This window comes from Anopheles marshallii, chromosome 3 (genome assembly GCF_943734725.1).
Source record: "Anopheles marshallii chromosome 3, idAnoMarsDA_429_01, whole genome shotgun sequence".
In the NCBI taxonomy this organism is placed as follows: domain Eukaryota; kingdom Metazoa; phylum Arthropoda; class Insecta; order Diptera; family Culicidae; genus Anopheles; species Anopheles marshallii.
This window is the reverse complement of record NC_071327.1, coordinates 34,024,639-34,045,938: the sequence shown is the minus strand read 5'-3', so window position 1 is coordinate 34,045,938 and position 21,300 is coordinate 34,024,639. Positions and strand designations below refer to the sequence as shown.

Here is a 21,300-nt window from a genome sequence, read left to right as displayed (position 1 = left end):
ACGTAGAGTAGCAAATGTGCAGATACAGATAAAGGATATACAGCACGAAAAAAAGAAGGAAATACAATAACTAGTGACAGAATAGTGTCTAGATGCTAGCACTAGCAGTACGTATAGGTGGTTGAGGTAGTAAGTGTTAAACAGAAACAGCATTACGCTAGAGAGTGCTTATACAAACCCCGTACTCCGGTTTCGACCGGGTGCGAATGTGACGAGCACAACAGAGAGAATATTTCACACGTACGAAACGAAACTTGGTCAAACGAAAGGACAAAATGGCAAATGGGGGGTGATAGATTGAAAAGTCCTGTAACTCGCACAAAAGCTACCGTTGGACGGGGAGCGGGATGGGGGATGATGACGGTTTTTTGTCCCAAACCCACGAGCAATGCAATACACCCACGCGGGTGCCTGACGTCACCAAACGGCGACGGTGGTATAAGCCGTCCCCTCTCACATAAAGCTTATGATGATAGCAAAGTAAGTCCGGGCGAAGAAAAAACGCCGGGAACCATTTCGCGATAGAGAGGATTTGGGTTTGGGATTTTTTGTGTGTGTTTGTTTTTAGTTTCCTTGCAATTGACACAAAGTGAAATGCGTACGGCGCTTTACAGGTGGCAGCATTAGAGCGACTCTTTAGCAAAGCTTCAACCCACGTGTAGCTCGCCATCAAATTGAAGGTTTGGGTTGAGCTGCCGGGCAACACATAGCCATGTTTTTGGTAAAATGTGTCCACCTACTCAACACATTGCAATGAAGTAGAATATTTCGTTAGAACACTAACACTCACTAGAAACTTGAAAAATGGAGCAGCGGTTAACAAATGTAGAAATAAAACAAAACAAAATTAAACTTGAATTGATTGAAAGCTTTCATCGAAAACTCTTTCCACTTCACGGTATCCCACGTGAGATACCGTCGCCACCGATACATTCCTGTTGCACATTTACCATTGCCGAAATGGAAGTAATTTTTGTTCGAAATGGAATGCACGATATTGCCAAAACAATTTAAAACGTCGAAGCCAAATATGACGAAATTGTTTTATGGAGAAAAAAAATAGACATTTGATTGCTATTTCGATTTAGATTCAATTGAAGGCGGAGGATGAAATTCATATAAAACATTGCGCACGTATGAGCTTTGCTAAAGTTACATCGAACTATTTGATTTGATTTCGAGAGGGGTGAATGGAATTGGAATTTATGCGAATGAAGATCTTTACTAAAATGATGATGGGGATTGCAATTTGATACGAACTATATGACGGTCGCATAGGTCGTAATAGGTCGAAACAAAACTATACGAATAAGTCGTTTTTATAATAAAAGGAAATAGTTAAAAAACTATTGTATAAAGTAGTAATAATAAAGTAATATTTGTTATAACACCTTAAGCATTTTACACAGAATCTTGATATTCGTTTTGAAATACTTGTAATTGAAGATATGTCATATTTGGACGAATAGAAAAAAATCAAATAATGCTGAGTAATTTCTGACTACGTTTGCGTGCTCTTCGGCACTTCAGTAGTGTTACATATAGGAATAATTCTATAAAGTTTCCTAGAGCATCATGTGTATCTATCATTTTGACTTTTTCCTTTGTTCTAAAACAACAACAACCAACGTATAGTTATGTTTCACACTGTATAGGAATAGAGGGAATTTCCTATGCATATAAAAGGACCGGAAAACTATTGTGAATATTTGTGATGGGCCGTGTTCCTCGTGCAAGCTTCATCGTCCACAATCATCGATAACATTTCGCACTCAGGGATATTCTTTTGCTTTTCATGATGTCTTCTATTGCCGTTGGTGTGTGATTGTTAGTAGGTTAGCGAAATTCCGACTCGACGACGATCCGATTGCTGGAAATGCGAAATACTTACGTATGAGCGTACTGACGCAGATGACGAGCGCTATGATGAAGTCCCGGGAGGGCGTCAGGATGCCGGACGCGAGCAGCTCGAGCTCGCAGTGCGCACCGGAAAACCCGAGCGGACAGATACACTCATACGCTTTCGGTGGATGGTGATCCCGGCAGCGGCCACCGTTTTGGCACGGATGCCACAGGCACTCGTTTGCGTTTACGCACCGCATCCCGGACGGTTTATAACCGGCAGGACACCTGCACGGTTTGCATACGCCGAGGAAGCCATTAACGGACACCGGGTTTGTGTGTTTGTGTGTATTTGTTTGTATACAAGGGCAGTGCATGTGCATGTGAACAAAAGGGACGATTTGCCGCCATAGTTTAGTCACGTTTCGGGACGCACGAAAAGGGATGTCACGTTTGTTCGGCCGCGTAAAGATTTTATGTGTGGTATAGATTTTTTTTGAGGTTGGTTTTGTAAGTATTTTTTTACGGTTTGTGCATGATCGAAAATGAGTGTAAATAATTAAGATTCCAGCAATTTGCAATGTGCCATAAACATGAGTAGATTGACAAATGACACACAACACGGAACGAGGTGGGTATGGAACAACATAGCATGATGGAAATAAAATGAAAGAAATAAAAGAAAGAAAAAAACATTAGCACAGCTATTGGAAGAACGTTACTTACCACATTTTGGTGACCATTTTATTATTTATCATCCGATCCGTGAGATTGACGGGAGAGTTTAGATCGACAGGGAAAGATAATCTATTCGCTAGAGGGACACGACATTGGGCTACACACTAGTGCAATGAATGTCTATCTCACGCTGTCTTGGAGCGGAGTTTACATATTTTTGAAAAGAGGACGAAAGCATAATAAATGAACAGGAAAGGTGGACGGTTAAAGGGAAGGAATTCGCTACAAATTACATAAAGCATAAGCAATGAATACATGCAACATTATTCTATATTGATCGACTGCAAAAATTTACATAAAAAGCTTAGGTTTTCGGAAAGAGAAATCCATTATTTTTCGAGGCCAATATAGATTGATTAAAAATAGTTTTAAACCATCTGCGCAAAGTAGCATCGAAGAAGACGTTCGATAATAGTCACACGAAAGAGTTACAAAAAAACATGATGAATCGAATTTTCATCTGCAAAGCCTTGGAAAATGGAATCAAGTCGACCCATTTCTTAAACTGATAGTAACTGGGTATGATAAATGGGTCAACTTCGACCATGTTATACGTAATTGACCGTGATTAAAGTGCAGTTAAGCAGCTCATACGGAGACTAAATCAGGACTAATGAACAAGAAGGTTTGGCCAGAAACAGGCAGTTTTGAGTGAAACAAGAAATGGGATCAATAGTAAGTTTTTAAATACTGATGGATTTCTTTTCCTCGAACCTTGTATTATACAAACAACCACAAGCAAACAACAAAAGCAGAAAACGAACACTACAAAAACAACACACAACTATCACCAAAAAAAACCAAATTTATGTGCAGTTTTATTTCAGTAACAAATAGACCAAGCAGATGGACGGCTTTGCAACCGACACAACACCGGTAACGTTAATCGAGAAAACAACATTGCTCACTCAATATAATTAGCAGACACACAAGGATGGCGGCCAGGGCGCCCATGCTCAGCTTGAGCGTCTGTCCCTCCTGGATGAGTTCGCAGTTCTCGCCCCAGAATCCGTCCGGGCAGTCGCAGCGATAGCGCAACCGGGGCTCCTGGTTCACGCAGATGCCACCGTTCAGGCACGGCAGATCGAGACACTCGTTCCGATCCATGCAGCCCTTACCGTCCGGTGACATGACGCGCCCTTCACCGCAGCTATATTTTTGTTCACATCGGTCGGTCAGGTAGTTGAAAAAAGAAAAATGTCGAATGGTCAAACATTTTGCTCCCTCTTCCGCGCTAACGCTCTAGCAGTTTGGGGTTTGTCTCGCAGCCAAATGGAGTATGAGCGCAGGAACATCATAGAAAGGATTGGTTCGAATCGATTGATTGGCTGATTGATTGGTAGTATGATTGATTTGTGGCACGGTTCATTTACTTTCCGGTGCTAGGCCCCCTTTTAGCATTGAATTTCCGGTCAACAAGGGATTACGGAGTGATACACCGCTCGACGTGGCTGACCCCGAAATGGTACTGAAGCATGCAAAATCGGCACACCGGGGAGATGCATCGCGCGTAATAACGAACGTGAATTGGTGTTTTATTTTACTCTGCCGAATCGATGCCCCCTAAAACGTGATTCGTTACGTAAACCGGCAGATGATGCACGGTCATAATTTGTGCGCAACAACAAAATAATAAAAAAGAACACACTATAAATTGCCCACCAATGCCGCAGCCGGCAGCTTGCTGCTGTATGGAGGAGTGGCGCGATATTATATACGGTTAAGTGGAAACTGATTGGCCCTAATGCGGGGCGGGATTTTCTCGGGTATCACGCATCCCGGTGTGCCCGGGATTGGCGTGTTTTTGATGTAAAATTTCACCGGAGGCACACACACGGCGGCCTTTCATGTCGAACAAAATATAAAATAACTCCTGCAGTCGGCGGTTTGTAAGGACGGTCAGAATGACGTTTGTTATTGTTAAAATGTTAATGATGGTATGATCATGTAGCTAACAACAACGATGATTATGATGAAAGCGATGGCTGTATAATTATTCAAATATACATGATTGTGATGAATCTGTGTTTATGAAGAGAAATACGAAAGCGTAAACACGGTGACAAAGCAAACAACTGAACAAACGAAAAGCGAGTCTAAATAAGAAATTAAATTATGATACATTCACACACGCACACACTCACAAACATTCTCAATCACACAACAGTTACACAAGAAGTATACGAGCGTTGTCACATTTCTTCGCCTTATCGAATTGAAATTTAAGCATTAAAGCTATTTGTACCATTATTTAAATATATAATTCACACAAATACTCTGCGATTCGTTCCATAAAGCACACATTACAGTTACTGCCGGGTACTAAGAATGATATTTGTAGGCAACTTCAATGAGATTTTCTCTCTCAATTGATGCCAAGCTCGTTCTCTGCTGCACAAAGTATTTAAAAGCAAAGTGTAATTTAAGATAATCACATCGGAGCATCCGCGTGCAATGTTCAAAGCACGACGGACCGGTGATACATTTCCACCATTCGGCATATTGGAAAAGTAATTGTAGCGTTATCCCGGCCTTTTGGGGGTTTTGATGTTTGGGTTTGTGAATAAATCAAATCAAGCACATGCGAAGTACGGCAAAGCTCCAACCGCAGCACTCTGGCGGATGCATTTACACTTTCGTAGAAACACTATGGCCTGCATGTCCGGGAGCTTAAATTAAACAAAATAAAATTCAATCCAACCCGGAAGCATGCGGGAATCCATTTTCTATTCCCCAGTTCCGACGCACTTGCACTCGCATTTGTTTGATGGATTGCGCAAAAACGAAATGCGCTCGGACCGGTGTCCGGTGCAGAAAGAACGACCGCCGGGATCAAGATATTGCGTTGTTTTGCACACGAAAGAGCAAATTTATGCCCATAGCACATGGCAGCACATCATATGCCACTATGCGGAATAATTATTTAAATTCGGTGTGGGGAACGACTGTCGACCGCAGAATGTTTACATCGATGCAACGGACAGATGCCACACACATGCACACACAGCTCGTTATTATTCATGTCATATATTAATCATTCGAGTATCAGAATACAAGTGAAATATGATACACTGGAAACAGAGAAGCGTTACAAGTTGCAGTGGATGGTGAATAAAAAAATAGAGGTTATTGGTTATTTATTTCCAATCATTTCAAATCAGGAACTGGAAGTTTTGTCCGGAGTATTTACTCCAATAGTTGTCTGGTTGGTTGGCAAGACATTGTGAAATCCGCTTATGAAGGATACTGAAGAAGTAGTTCTCAGACTAGGAAAAACCCCCATCGAAATGCGCATTCTGATTCAAGATTTCAAACAAATAAAGGTTGCTTTTGTAAGTTTGCAAGCAATTTCTCTCAAGCAAATCATCGTCGTCCACCCTTTCGGCCGGTTTTCTACCAGAAGTCGAGGAATTGTGAAGCAATTCCAATCTGTGCCCACATTCGGACAATGTGCCCCGGGCTCACCAACATTCTCCCGACATCGGCGCCAGCACACGGTTGAATGTTTTCGTCAAATCCTACTTTACAATTCCACTCACAGCACTCGGGCGTCGTTTTAATCTATCAAAGGCGCATTTCACACCCAGTACCAGACGAAAGCAAATAACTTGCCAACTCAATCAACGAATCGGTTCGGTTCGCTTCTCTTGTGCAACGAACGTTTGGGGTTGGGAATGAAACGCGTCTTCCCGCTACGGGAATTGATTCGTGAAATGACGACAATCGTTCATCGTCGTCGGCTTCCGGATGGTGGTACAATCTCACGCTCTGCAATCTCGCTGGAAGGCTTTGTAATACACGCTAAATAATAGATTTAGCACCGAACGCTACTGGACCGGAGGAACCAGGTCGACCGGTTCTTGCCAAACGACCAGGCGGAAATCTTGTTAAAAGTGGACGAGCTTTAAGTTACAAATCTTATCCCATCAACCTTCGCCGCGGCGAGCAGAGGCAATGAATTTCATCAGTTCCGGCGCGAAATACTGTTGCAAACTGAGCCTAACCTTCGTATCAGGCGGACGGAAAACGGAAATGACCTAAAGACGGATGACATTGCCCATTGGCTTGGTGCCGGTGTATTGTGGGTTTCGACATAAATCCAAGCTTCAGCGAGATATCAGAAAACTTAGGTCCATAGGAGCGCCGACAGAGCGCCGACAATAACAACGACCGTAGCCGGGAACTCCCGTACATAACCGTTGGTGCTGGTACTGGTTTCGTGGAAAACGGGACAGAACATACATACATGCATTGATGGGAACGGGAAGGAAATCGTGTTTGGGTTTTTAGTCAATGGTCAACAGGCTTTTCCTGTGCTGCCTGGGCGGTTTGGGGCGGTTTGGTAAGCTCACTTCCGGGAATAATGGATCCCGAGCAAAAACCTCGCCCCCGGCATTGTGGGTGTGCGGCAGCGAGAGAATAAATTATGTATTAAAAATGTGTTTGTTTTTATTACCGCCTCTCGACGTCGTTCGCAGTTAAGCCGTCGGAAAAATGCGTTGAAACAAACAAATGGTCATCCGAAATAATACAATTTACGGATGGGTATCGTTTGTCGGGAGTTGGGGAGGGATGTTTTTTTTTGCTGTTACTCGCAGCAGATTCCAATTAGTATTCCATCCTCGATTTCGTCAACTCGCTCATAAAGATGTTGCACGTGGAAAAGGGAAGGTTTGAACGGATTACCACGGCTTCTTTCTGTCCTATTTTGGATGCTCGGGTCTCCATTGCAAGCTCCTTGTTCGCTTACGGGGCCGTTTCGATGCATGGGTAGATTTGAACGATTTTCATGCCTTCATGGAGGTTGGTTTTGGACGTTCTCTTCTAACCCGTTTGTTCGAAGCATTTGAGAAGCACGGGAGGGTTTTATACGACCCAAACAACGGTTTGAGTAATATTTTATTTCATGCAAAACCTTAACATTACTACCCAGTTATGCAACAAGCTCCAATAGCTGTTGTTATTTAGACTGATAAAATCCCAAAAAAATCTCAAAAAGGGGTCCCAAACGGATCCTAAAAATTAATCATCGCGGCCGTAATAGGCTCCAAACAGCAGTCGTGGCTTCTGTCGCTCGCTAGCTTTCAAAGGACGTGGATTAGCACTGATCGTTTTCAAAAACAGTGTAAAATTAAGAAAAATATAATTATTGTTGAGTATTGGGAAGGCGGTGGTGGTGCTAGTAGTTGGCGGGATGAAGGTGGTTGGAATTAACCAGCTTTGCTCCATATTTTCCTCCGTGTTTTTCTCTGTACTTTGTTCAGTATTTTGCCCTGTGTACAGCTTTGTGTATTCCTCTGTCTCTGCTATAACGGAAGCATTTGGATATAGCTCATTTTGCATTTGTTCCCACTCAAATTTGTCAGCGCTGGTGCTGTAATGAAATAAAAACGTTGTTATAAACCGGTTGTGTAAAAGAGAGTTGAACTTATATTTGAACCATCCGGGTTGATGGGCGTTCATGCGTTTCACGTACGATAAAACCAATGAAGTTACATTCTCCATTAATCGAATGTAATTTGTTGATGGATGACAATTGTTTGCTAAGACGAGCTCATGTTTCATATGAGAACACCCAAAATGGTTTCTTAAAATAAAACAGTAAACTTGGTTATTATTCACCTAAACGAAGCGTAAAAGACTCCTTCAATTCATGCTGTTCAATGCTTATGCTTACTTATCGTGGCTTTTGCAAACACATCCCATGGATTGTAACGTTTGTAGTAAATCAGTATGATTCCCAACAAATTTATCACAAACATATGGAAGACACAATCTAAATGTAAATTACAATTCATTCCTTTTGCCATGAAACCTTCACTACGATGCTGATGTGACTTGATTATGATATAAATTGGTGGCCAATGCTGATACAATATATTAGAGGCTCTTTAAAATTTGTGCTGTTGGGGACGAAATTAAAAACAAGTATAACTATGTGAAACGATGTTTTATAGGAGGATATTTCACTAGGAAAAAATTTCCGACCTGCATTTTAAATATACAAAGCCTTAAGAAACTTATTCTATTAATAATAACAAGTCTCCAATACGCTCACCAACACATTTAACGTAGGCTGCATGCGGTAGAACGTGACATTCAAGGGGGCGGAGCTGATTTGTATAGCTGGGGAAAAAGGAACCCTTCTATTTTGCCACATTATTCTTGCTAGTATACAAGGGTTTGATTAGCCGGAATACGGACATGCAAAGTTTGCCGTAGGCAAAGATACCTGGTTTAATATGGCGTTTTGGGTTTTCTAAAAAGCCCAACATGATTTGCCAGTTACGATCGATACGCTTGCAAGCCTTCGCTAGTAATGAATTTTGCAATTAATTTTGGGATTCGTTTTCGTGGCACGGTATACGAACGGTCGAGAACAGTGTAAATATTCCACTGGGATGTTAATAAAACCGTTCAAACCTCATGTTGGTTTCCAATTTTTTTTCCAAAGCAGCAAATGCAAGTGCACAAAAAAATGCGACGATGTTCAATAGCATAAAAGCAATATCTAAATATGCATTCACTCAGGAAAAAGGGAACCAGCAAAACGCAGCCGGAGTCTAATTCATCCCAAAATACAACCCACTGTTCGAAACTGCCGAAGCAAACATGACGTAAAAAAGGTATACGGCACTGAATTTCGTACCAAACAAATGTCGAGTTCCGCGGTAAAGCCTTTCACGGTGTGGCATATGAACAGTGTCGGAAGAACGGGAATCAAATATCACTCCTCAAAGTGGATGCATTGCGTCGGTTGCACTTTCCCCATCCCATCCCGTTCCAAAATGGGTCGCAGAAATTTTATGAAGGCAACTCTCGTCGCTCCCATCATTTGAAACCTGTGGCTCAATTTGACAACGTGCGAGTCAGCGGATGTATGCTCTGTTTATGAAGGATACCCATCATCCGGAGACCGGGTGCTGTCTGGTCGTAAACATCTATCGAGGGATTTATCCCGAAACTGATTGGTTTTTTCTTGTTTTTCTGCTGTGCTTTCCATCCTTCGTGGTACAACCAACCCGCACATACACACACACACAAGGCTGAATCTGAACCGGTCATGTGAGATGAGATGGAGGGAAGAATACATGGTATTACCATATTGGGTCGAAGGCTGTAAAGTTTCTGCTTGCAATTACTGGTTTACTTCCTGTTGCTGTGTGTGTGAGTTTGCTTGGATTTTTTGTATGTCCTAGGACCCGTTATGGGTCGTGGGAAGGCACAGTGAACGCTAACAGCACACAACTACAAGTGCCATCATCGGACACCATCATTACGAGTTTACATGTCATTCACCGTCTCCCATCTGGAGGCGCAAGTAAGAAACGGGTTGTCCGCATACGTTGGCTCGTTATGGGGTAGGGAACAGAGTTGTATGGTGCTTCAAAGTCCCCGTTGTGTACGGTTGGCTGGAGTTTTGGCACAATGACAAGCGACCCAATAATGGAGCAAGGAAACGTCAGTGAACGTCTCGTCGACGACGCCCAAGTTATGCTTCGCGAATGGCGAGAATCCCCATGCGCGGAACGGAAACACGGCAAGCAGCAGCGGGACTAAAATTACGACTAACGCGTCTGTCAGCAGCCTTTCAAACCCGTCGAAGAAAGCTGCGCTGGCCATGGCAGCAGCGAATGCTGCTTCCCAACTACGCTGTAAATGTTGTAACACTAGACAGGATGGGGTGAAAACAAAACTCCCCGATCATCCGTTCTTCATCCGTTCGTTCGCGGCAACGACAAGGACGACTCACATCGAACGCATCTCCCTTGAGTTCCCGGTTTGCGGGCGCGATGGATATCTCCACACAAAGGATACACACATCGCGCTTCGGGAGTGGCGTGGTGGCAAATTACCACAAAAGAAGCCGAGGTGATGGTGAGAAAATGATAAGAATCTGTCTTTTCCATCTGCACCACGGTATTGGGAGAATTTTTTGTTGGTTAGTGATCATTTTCCCAACAAGAAACCATACTATGCGACTGACTCTGGACTATAACTTGGGAGATGGTACCTACTCAAACCGACTACAACTACATCTCGCCTAAGATAGGCACCTTTGAGTACTTCTGAATAGGGGGGGAGTAACATTTTCATATTCAATGGCCCAAAGAGATAGCTTCTTTGGGATTTACAATGTTGTCGTGTAGTGCGATTCTTCAAAGGTTTTGCAGGATATGAAAGTACGAATTCCGACGGGAAAAGAATACTGATTTGAAGATAATCAAGCAGGTTTGAAGCGTGTTCTGACGAAAAATGCGAAGTCTTCCAAACTTGAATAACACTATAATAATTGTAATGCGCCTTGGCAGATTTTGTGATTGGACGAAAAAGAATGCTTTGAAGTCCGGGCGAAACAAAAACAAATACTACACAAATATTTACATCAAGACTTGGAGCAGATCCATTTGATATTTTAGTTTCCCAATAGAGACGTGTTCATAGGAGAACCTTAAATCGTAATGCTGACGTGACCACACCAACCGACAACACCTTACGCAACCGGAGCCACAGTCTCTCCTTTGCATTGTTAATGATTGTTTTCTTATTTTTATCCCTTGATCTGTTGGCTGATTCTTAGAAATTTATCTGCCTTTCCTCTTCGTGCGAACCTCTGAAACAAAAAACAAAGCAGACGCATGTCGTCCGCTTCTAGTGAGCTCATCGTTCTTTTTACGCCTCGGTGATTCATTTTCCATTTCGAGTTCCGTGCCTTTGCGTGGTTGGGTCAGAAAAGAAAATTGAACATCCCAAAAGCAAGCGAATAAAAGGGGTGCTTGATGTAACCGGAAGTGGATGAAGTTTGTTTCTTCTGTGCAAGATGGAGTTGTTCCAGGGTTTTTTTTTTCGTGTGCTGTCGAATGCCCTACAGCGATGGGTACATGTGCTCAAGGATTTCTATTCACGGAGCTTCCCGGGTTCGTCGGGTAGCGTTCGGCCAAGGTCAAGGATTAACTTTATGCCCTGCGTCTAATGAAACTCGCTCATTCGTTCTCATTCACACACTGAGTCAAACACAAAAATAAACACATTCCTTTTTTTTACCGTGAACATGCAGAAATGATCAATAAACAAGGTATACAGCACACCGATGAGATGCTCAGGGGAATGATGATAGTGCTTTGGGGTCGGGAGAATGGTGATGAGATGAGCGTGTAAGATGAAGTAATGGAGGTATGGAGGTTTATGCTTTCGTGTATTGAAAATGAATGACCACCCGAACGGGAGTTGAGTGTGTGAGCCCTAGACTTAGAGATGATGTTTTGTTTAATGTGGGTTTAAGGTCGATGTTTAATGTGGGGTCAATATTGAACGGGAAGGAGTTATCGTAATCGAAAGGTTAGATTGGTTATACCCTGTAACAGAGACCTAGCCCACCAACAACACACCTCGCAGGCACAAGATGAAGCCCGAGACTTCATTCTATGCACCGCCCAAAGGGGTTTGTTTTCGGACTGATTGCTGCCGTGGAAGAACAGGATCGGTATTTCATGGCTCACCGAAATGGGGGGGAAATGGTTGCCGGGAGCATTTGCTGCTCTGTGGGTTTACTTACGTGCACTCGTATTCATTCCACAAATCGACACACTCGAACGGATCCGGACAGATCACGTTGGCGCACGGTTTGTTCGATGGACAGTTTCGTTCGAGGTTGCGAGCCATCGTTGCCTGACCCCACTGTGTACCGTTCATGGCCGGTGGTAATGGCAGATGTTTGCCCTCCAGTCTGTTGTTAAAAAGATAAGAAAACAAACAATTCGTTAGCAAGGCAAGATAATGTGTTTATCAAAGTGGGTTTAGCGAAGAATTCTACCTGATATCGTCCAAACAGCTCTTTTGGTAGTCGGCGTACACCTCGAATGTGCGGACACCCGTGTACTCAGCTTTACCGCCCGCATATACACCTTCCTGCTTATCGACCAGCAACCACTGGTGCCCGTCGAAGGTGAACGTTTCGTTGTATCGGCGACCCTCACCACCGTCCAGTTCCAGCGTGGCAGCGGATCCATGTCGGTTCACTCGCACCACGTGCCACTGACCGTCATCCACGGCAATCGCATTCAACCAGATATCCTTCTCCTCCGTGCGCAGCGAGTTAAGGTTGTAGCGGAACCGTAGACGTGCGTCCTTAATTTCCAGAATGCCGTACTCACGATTGTGCTGATCGCTGACACGGAACAGTTCACCGTGCTGTTCGCGCGTTCGGAAACGCAGCTGAATCTGGGTGCTGAACCGATCCGGTTCGAACGAAAGGGCGTACTTGACGTAGCTCTGCTGCTTGAATGTGGTCGGTATGGTAGGAATATTGCAAGCCGGACCAGTCCATCCCGGGCGGCACTGACAACGTGCTTCGGTGAAACTACCCACACAATTGCCGTGCTCCCAGCAGCGGGACGTTTGCTCGCTCTGACTGCACACCTCCTCCGTCTGTGGGCAACCGGCGACACTGTTTCTCGACAGTCCCGGATGTGCCAGATCGTAAAGTTTGCTGTTGTGCACCAAATTCTTAATGCACCCGTCGAAACCCTTGCCCATGGGCATATAGTTCCAGCGGTAATGTGTCGGATCGAATTGTTCGCGATAGAAACCACCAATCTGCAGCGGTGCGTTCACGTTCAAGTATTCGTTGAATGGTGGAATAGTGCCGCGTGCCTGGCATGACGAGTCGTCAAACTCCGGTGGCGAACCATCCTCCATCTCGGCCACTTCGGCGGATTTGCAGTAATCCACCACCATGCGCACGTTCTCCGTGTCCCAGAAGATGTCCAGCCGATGCCATTCGCCATCGTCCAAACTTTTCTTCGTTTTCACGCGCAGTTCCAGCGTGCCGGAACCGAAGTCTATCAACAGTCTTGGGAAACCTCTCTCCAGCTCGACGGAAATAAAATCAGACACCAGCAGCTCATCGCGCTCCGGTGGTACGATCGGTCCGTTGTACAGCAGTAAGCCGTCCGATTTGCGTGTGATAAACTCGAAGCTAAGATGCGAATCGTCACACATGGCCAACGGTGGATACCAGGCCCATCCATTGCCGCGGAAGCTGCGCGTTGTCTGCTGGCACCGTGGTCCAGTGTATCCAGTCGGACAAGAGCAGCTAAGTCCGTAGCGTGTTTCCATACAGCGACCACCATTATGGCACGGGGAAGATCTACAAGACTCAGCCTTGCTGAAGTTTCTAGCGCCGCAGGTACATTCGGCAATCACATCCACGCGGACACCTACCAAGGACGTTTTATTCGCGTTTACCATGTACGGTAGCGAGCTAATATCGAGCGTGTTTGTGCAGGAACCTTCGCACATTTGATTTTCGTACAGACACTCGTCAATGCCTACCATCGTAATGTTCACACCGACATCCTTTTCAATTTCTTCCCGGTGCATCAACACGATACCATTTAGTCTGACCGGTTTGTAGTACGGAGATCCATGTGCGGAAAAGCGAACGTCCGTTAGGGGAGGATGTTTACGTCTTAGCTGCACGCTGAACACATCCACATTTTCACGGTCGATGTTGAGCAAATCGGCCAGCTTGTCCTTGAACCGATCGGCTTTGCTGCGCGATAAACTCTGCGTGCGGTAGTTCCATACGCGTATGAAATCCTCATCCGTAATACCTGCTATCCGTATCGAGCCACTGTTAATTACGGCATCGTGGGGTATTTCGCGCACGGTTACGGTCACATTCGCGGGCACATCCGCTTGCGTGTGTTTCCGATCGTACACCTTGAACCGTAAGTGATACCGCCCATCACGAGTTCCCTGGCGCATCGTAATCATTCCCGTGTCTTCGTCCAATTTAAACCGTGGATGCTCTTGGGATTCCCAGTGGAACTTCTTGTCCGGCAAATCCCAGTCGTCCAGATCGTACACGTACACCCGGCCTATCTGCGTATCCGGTGCCTGGCCGAGGTAATTATACACGAATATGTCCTTCGAGCCAGGTTGCATCTTATTGTCGTTGACGTCGCCTATTACTACCGTCAGTGTGCTAGTGCCCGTCATCGCAGGATTGCCGTGATCTTTGATCACGATTGGAATAAGATACTCTTTCTGCTGTTCACGATCGAACGAGCGGAGCGAGGATACGATCGCCATACCATCACCGTTCGCACCCTTCTGATCTTGTTCCACCTTGAACGACGCACGGATAATGTCGTCCGCACCCGGGTCTAGCCGGAACTGGAACGGTGGACCATTGCTCTTGGATCGGTCGTCATCATCGGTTGCCAAAATTTCAACTACCTTGCGCGGTGGCACATGCTCCGGCAGCACCGGTCGGTAGTCCTTTAGGAACTTGGGTGGATTATCGTTGATATCCTGCACAATCACCGTCAGCGTGGCTGTGGCCGTTTTCGGCGGAATTCCATCATCAATCGCCAGTATCTTCACCTGGTGACGGGGCGTTACCTCACGGTCCAGGTTTCGTTGAATCGTAACCGTACCCTCCTGGTTGATCGAGAACTGTCGTTGTCGATCGGAGGAACGATCGATGGCGTACGATACCTTGCTCTTGCCACCCTGGTCGGGATCGGTTGCCTTAAACGTTTCCAACGTTTTGCCCACATCCGCGTTCTCGTACACCGACACCTCGATGTTGGGCCGTTCGAACTGTGGCTTGTTATCGTTGATGTCACGCAATTTAACCACTACCCATGAATACGCCACATGATACTTATCGTTGTCATTATCCTCGCCCTTGTCGTTCACCTGTATGCGGAAGCGGAATCCATTGCTCTGTAGCGGATCCTCATAGTCAAGCGGTTGCACAATCTTCAAGCTACCGGTACCATCGTTGTTGCGCACCATGGTGAACTTGTCCGCACCGTAACCACTGTTGTCGATTACCTTGTACTGGAATTTGTTCGTCTCGTCCTCATCGTGTACGGTTACCGTGAGGATGGGCATTTCGGGGAGGTTCGTACCATCCGTTTCGTCCACCTCCGTGAACCATTCGTCCTTGGTGAACTGGGGCGGCATGTCGTTTATATCTTTGACGCGTATAGAGGCCGTCCCAGTCCCTTTTAACCCCCCGCCATCCATTGCCACAACCTGTATAGAGTAATCCGGGGTGCGTTCCCGATCGAGGCAACAAACGGCCGTCTTGATGACACCGGTGTCCGCCTCTATCTCGAATATCGGCGAGCCAGTTTCCTCCTCTATCACGTTCTTCTCGATTGAATATATCAACTTTGCATTCGTACCTGTGCGGCGTGAAGGTGAGAGAACAAAAACGTAAAGTGTCGTTCACTCCAACGATTCCGTTCGATGCACCCAATTATGCAGGAACGCGGGAAAATGGTAAGAAAACAAGCGGGGAAATAAAACACCACTTACCTTCATTCGGGTCATCGTAGTCAACGGCCGTCATGGTCATTACTACCATGCCGGCGGTACCGTTCTCGGTCACATTGCCGAAATAGACCCCCTGCGGGAAAATTGGAGCATTGTCGTTGATGTCCTTTAGATTCACCTGTACGTCCGCGTATCCGACCAAACCTTCGCCTCCTTCATCCTGGGCGAACACTGTAAATCGCCACTGTGGTCGTCCATTCGGTTGATCTCGGTCCAATGGCTGTTAGGTGGCAGGTGCAAAGAAAAACAGGAAAAGACACACACGGTTTGTAGTAGAATGTTTCGAACGCTTCAACCCTGCCCAGTTCTGAGTGTTGCTGGATGATAAATCCCTAATTTACTCAATCGACCTGCTTATAGGGTAGGTCAACCGTATCCGCATCGAACCATCGACAAACGACAATGTAGGAACGCCCCTCCGGTCTTTTGAAGGAAGCGGACAAAAATCATTACAAATACACAACCCTGTCATCGTATTGCTCCCCTTGTGTCGATCGTACTCCGGAAAACCAAAATCGCACAACCAAACAGTGCTCACCGGCAGAAGGACATCATTAGCGACAGGGTTGAGAATCGATCAGTGTTCCATTTCCCGTTCAATTAACTCAACAAATTGAAAATGGCACTTCGCATTCGCACCGGTTCCGTGCCCGTAATTCACCCGGTGGAAGTGAATTCGTCAAAGATCCAAACGAAATTAGATCCGCTGCCGGTGGTGAGAAGTTAGTGCCGCTGGAACATAGTGAACAAAACATGAACGTTCCAGTTGAACAGGTAGGGTATGAGAAGAGTTGTGAAGTTGTATAGTCGCGAATCATTTGCACTATTAGTGTATCCGGCTCTCGTTAAAGCCTTGTTGATTTAATTTTGAGGATTGGGATAATAGGGCAAACATTTTTGGAAGGATTTACATTACAATGACGTACTTTTAAGGTAAATGAATTTAGTGAGAGCAATGTAAATTAAATAGAATGGAGATCTTTGTTTATATAAAAGAATATTTAAATGGCTGTTAATATGACCTGCGCAAAGGAGAGATCTTAAAACAAAACGATAAAATCTTACGTCAAATCTATCGTCTATCTAAATCTATCGTCAAGAAATATATTGCAAAAATGTCCATAATTAAAATACTGTAGTGAAAGTACATCTACGAATGTGAGATAGGGGCAACAACCTTTTTTTTAGTTATACTGTTTTTTTACCGTAGCATTAGAGTATTAATATTCTAGTCCTGCAAGGATTCTATCCTACGGGTCTATAGGTTAAATTTGCTAAAGAATTTTTGCCTGCAATAAACTTTAAGCGATCTTTTATCAATGTTTCAAGGACTTCCAATCCCTAAGTTAAGTACACGATAAGAAACAGCACAGCAATGTCTGTTTTAGTAAAATTTCTTGAGTTACTTGTGTAAATAGCAAATAGTGGGGTCGGCTAATTAATTAATTAATTAATTAATTAGCAATTAGTTTACAGTTTGATGTTAGTGCCTCCGTACATGAAGTGAATATATTCAACGTAAACGACAACGTAAACCAATTCCCTGCACGCGTGAATATATACATATATCACCAAGTAACTCAAAACGGCCATCCACGCAGGACCCAAATATGCCACGGCAACGTAAGCATATCAGCATCCGAGCGTCGTAACTAGGTGTACGAGTGATTTGCTGAAATATGCCACATCCTGCTGACATTGCGGTTAGTGCAGCAAAACTACATTATTACTCCTTCGCCAGCCGAGCAGCGACACCGCATGCATGCAAGGAACTTTATTGTTTTACCAGTTTGCTAGTGCAGTCGCGTTTCCAAGCAACTGCCCATCGGTAGAAAGGTGTGCGGTAACATTTCTTACAACATTTAATAAATTATTCAACAACCCTACCGAAAGGGAGAAAGCGAAAGTGCGAGCAGTGTAGAGTACCGGGAAGTTGTTCCTTTACGATCAGGAATTAGAACCAACTGAACAAGGTGTGTGTGCTGGTGGGAATAGAAATTCCGTCGTATGTAAAGAGTCAGCGTGCGTGCGACTGTGTCCAGTTGAGCAAATGCGCTTTTCCGAATGGTAAATAATTAATTAAATACAGCTGGACAGAATTGGCTTAAATTGTTCAACCTCGTGTTGTTGCTTGCTCTCTGTCAGGTGAATTGGTGCACGGTTGAAATGCATTTGTAGAAGCATACTTTTGAAGGAAGAATATCGTACAGTTGCATATCGATGTGGTGGCACAACTGCTCACCTGGTGATAGACTGATTAAATTAAAATCGCAGGCCCAGAACCATTGTTGATGAAGCTGTTGCAACCTTGCGGTTAATATGTGGCTGACTGAGCACCCAACCAGGGTTTACCATCAAAGCAAATTGATGAGGAAAAGCATCAGTTGAAAATGTTTTCATTCCAGTACGCATTCGTATCATACGCACACGTAGTGGATTCTCTTATAACTGGTTGAATATTTGAAGGAAGCGCACCGATGGTACGTAGCGAACTGCCTGCTAAGAACTGTAATGGTGCCTTTTAACGAATGGAATTTGAAATTCTTGTACGATTTTGCGCCCACGCCTATCATAAATCAGGACCTATTCAATTAAACAGCGTTTGTGCGCAATCGAATAGCGGGGCTCGTTCGTAACGACATCAAATTAATATTAATTGATATTGGAAGCGATCCCGTACCCGGTGGTGCCAAGCACACAAGCTTTGACGTGGTGTGTGGCGGCAACATTGACGACGAGGACATGTTTGCACTGGTATTCAACTCAACAGCAGCCAGTTTCTTACCAGCACAAACGCATCTCAAGATGGTACCCCTTTTTTGGGGGCATATACATATTTCTCACCAATTTCCAACCCCGGACCGCTAAAAATCCTGACAACGATCTTTTGGGGTGCTCATAAAAGTAAAATAATATCAAGTGGAAAACATGATTTCACCGAACTGTTAGGTTTCGGTTGCCGTTAGGGCGAAGTAAGAAGCGTTCGCGTTTGAATTGCGCCCATCAGGAACATTTACATGCATATTTCAGGCGACACCTCCATCCGCAAAAAAAAAAAAACCAGAGCACAACCCTAAAGCCATTAGCTTTTATGACTTTCAAAGATGTGACTTCTTTTTGTTTTGTGTCGCATTTGTTGAAATTTTCCGTTGTGCGCTACTTTCTCGAGCGAACGCTTCTTGGCTTCTGCAGCAGGGTTATTTTTTGTAGTTGTTTCTCGCACGTCGCCTCGGTAGGTTGTCGGCTTTTGAGAGCTCGCGAATTGGATCGGGTCTGCGTGTTTCCATGTCGTACGGTTCAGCAGCATTCAACGAACCATCAAACTGTCGTTAGATAGTACAACGAGTGGCAGCAAAAAAAAAACCACTCGCCCTGTACCGCGAAGCATCCGGTTCAACGCGCCCCAACTCTGGTTCAGCGCCAACAACAATGGCACAAACATGTACAAGAACAATCTGACAGCAACGTCTCGTCAGCATAGCTTGGAGGCCGTACAACGAAAGCACCGGTTGCCAAAGCCCAGCACAAGGTATCATACACTCGCTAAGAGAGAGAAAAAAACCGTGCTCGAGAAATTGAAAAAAGCAATGAAAGCAAAACAAAAATCAAATTAAATCTACAACCCAGATTGAGGTTTCTACCCGGTCCCCGGTGAACTTTCCTCAACAAAGAAGACACCAACTTCCCCTACGAGTGCGGGAGCACGGCATTCCCTTCTCACAATATCCGACAGAAGGATTACGAAAGAATCGGATCAATTCTGCTTAAAGCTTTAACAATTTTCGACCCACTGCAAAATGGCGTTGGTGTCGATACGATGTCTGGGCTATCGAAATGGAAAATGAGACAGAATGGAATTGATAAATTTCATCGCTTGGAAAATGTTCGATTGAGAAATGCAATAAAAAATCACAACTGATGGGCAAAAGTACATAAATAAACGGGCGAATCAAGGTTCCATTTCGATTGCAAATAAAAACATCAAACACAACCTTCATCCCAACCCTGCCGGTGTACGGGGAAATTGGGTGGGCACCTTCAGATGTGTCGCAAAAATGCCCGCATTTTTACAGTGAATTTAATTTTCGATTTATCGCGGATGAATTAATGGTTAATTGAGTGTGAGAAAGCATCGTTAACGGAGCATTAATAGACAACAGTTATTGAGAATACGAGAAGGTGCTGGGTGATAGATATTCTGTTTAATTAATATTTTATTGCACGCTTTTAGGGAGATTTATGTGCGTTTGGGAAGGTTCATCTGGTTGAATTATTTATCCCGTATCGTGTTTTCTTGCAGTAAAACACAGCCCGAGAGAACACATCCCAAAAGCGAACCAAACTGGCCAAATTAAGCCACTTAAAGCAAGCGTGTGCCAGACTGCAGTGTTACAGGCGACCCACAACCAAATCCCGGTGTCGGTTGGTCTAACTATCATTAGTTAGCTATTTAATGGCACGAAACGAAGGAGAGGCAATGGAACAAGCGAAAATAAGCAAACAATTTCATAATGTTCCTGTAATTTTTGATAGCTTAAGCTGCCGGTAGCAAACAACAAGCCATCTTGCTGCCATGCCATGATGGCATAAAAAACCCCCTCTAGGATGACACTTGGCCAGATTCCCTATCATAGTTGCACACGGGCAGCGCAAGATGTCTGCGGGTCATGAAAAATGCATCAATGAAAATGTTCCCCATGACGGCGCGAACCATGAGAACAGGCCAAGTAGTCCGCGCTGGGGTAAGCTGGAAACAAGCGTCAAAAAGTGGCGTGGCTGCCGGGACGAAACGGTCACAAATTCGGCTGCTTATCATAATTACGTAGTGCTTTAGGGCGAACCGGAACAAGCAGCAAGTGCACGCGGCAACCCTTAGCCGATTATATTGCTACGAGCTTCTTTAACAGACTTTTTTTGTGCCATGATGGTACTGCTTTATGGAAAATGGAACCGAGTCAAAACGAGTCGTCGAGTTGAAGGGATGAACAATTCTTTGGCCCAAAGTCGGTTAAGGACCGCATTTGCTTGTACGGCGCCGTTTTGATAAGTTCGAGATAAGTTTACGTCGTAAGTTGTACAACCACGACTGGTACATGCACAGGTAAGGCAGCTAAGGGGAATGGTCGCTTTGTGTTAAGATTTTATTGCTCCTTGAGTGACACTTCCGGAACCGAACGATTGCTTGAGGATTATACCCCTCCCGGTAAGGCGGAAGCAGTTGCGATCACAAAAAGAAATCGCAGGCTAAATATTCCAACCTTTTATTCACCATCCGTGCTATTTCCGCCTCACAGCAGCAGCCGCAGCAGGGTATTTGAGTGGGCAGAAAACGAAAAGACAAAATGGGGACAAAAAAGTGATCAAGTT

General features: G+C 44.6%; 1 protein-coding gene across 3 annotated transcripts in view; it reads right to left on the bottom strand.

The window, feature by feature from the left end:
* LOC128710887 (neural-cadherin) overlaps positions 1–21,300 on the bottom strand; it is a 188,891-nt gene that overhangs the window by 2,894 nt on the left and 164,697 nt on the right. For all 3 annotated transcript variants that reach the window (XM_053805742.1, XM_053805744.1, XM_053805745.1), the window contains 4 exons: positions 15,916–16,153; positions 12,395–15,782; positions 12,137–12,307; positions 3,489–3,730 (listed from right to left, as the gene is read on the bottom strand). In XM_053805742.1, coding sequence (XP_053661717.1) covers positions 3,489–3,730; positions 12,137–12,307; positions 12,395–15,782; positions 15,916–16,153 — 4,039 coding nt within the window. The remainder of the gene's footprint in view (positions 1–3,488; positions 3,731–12,136; positions 12,308–12,394; positions 15,783–15,915; positions 16,154–21,300) is intronic.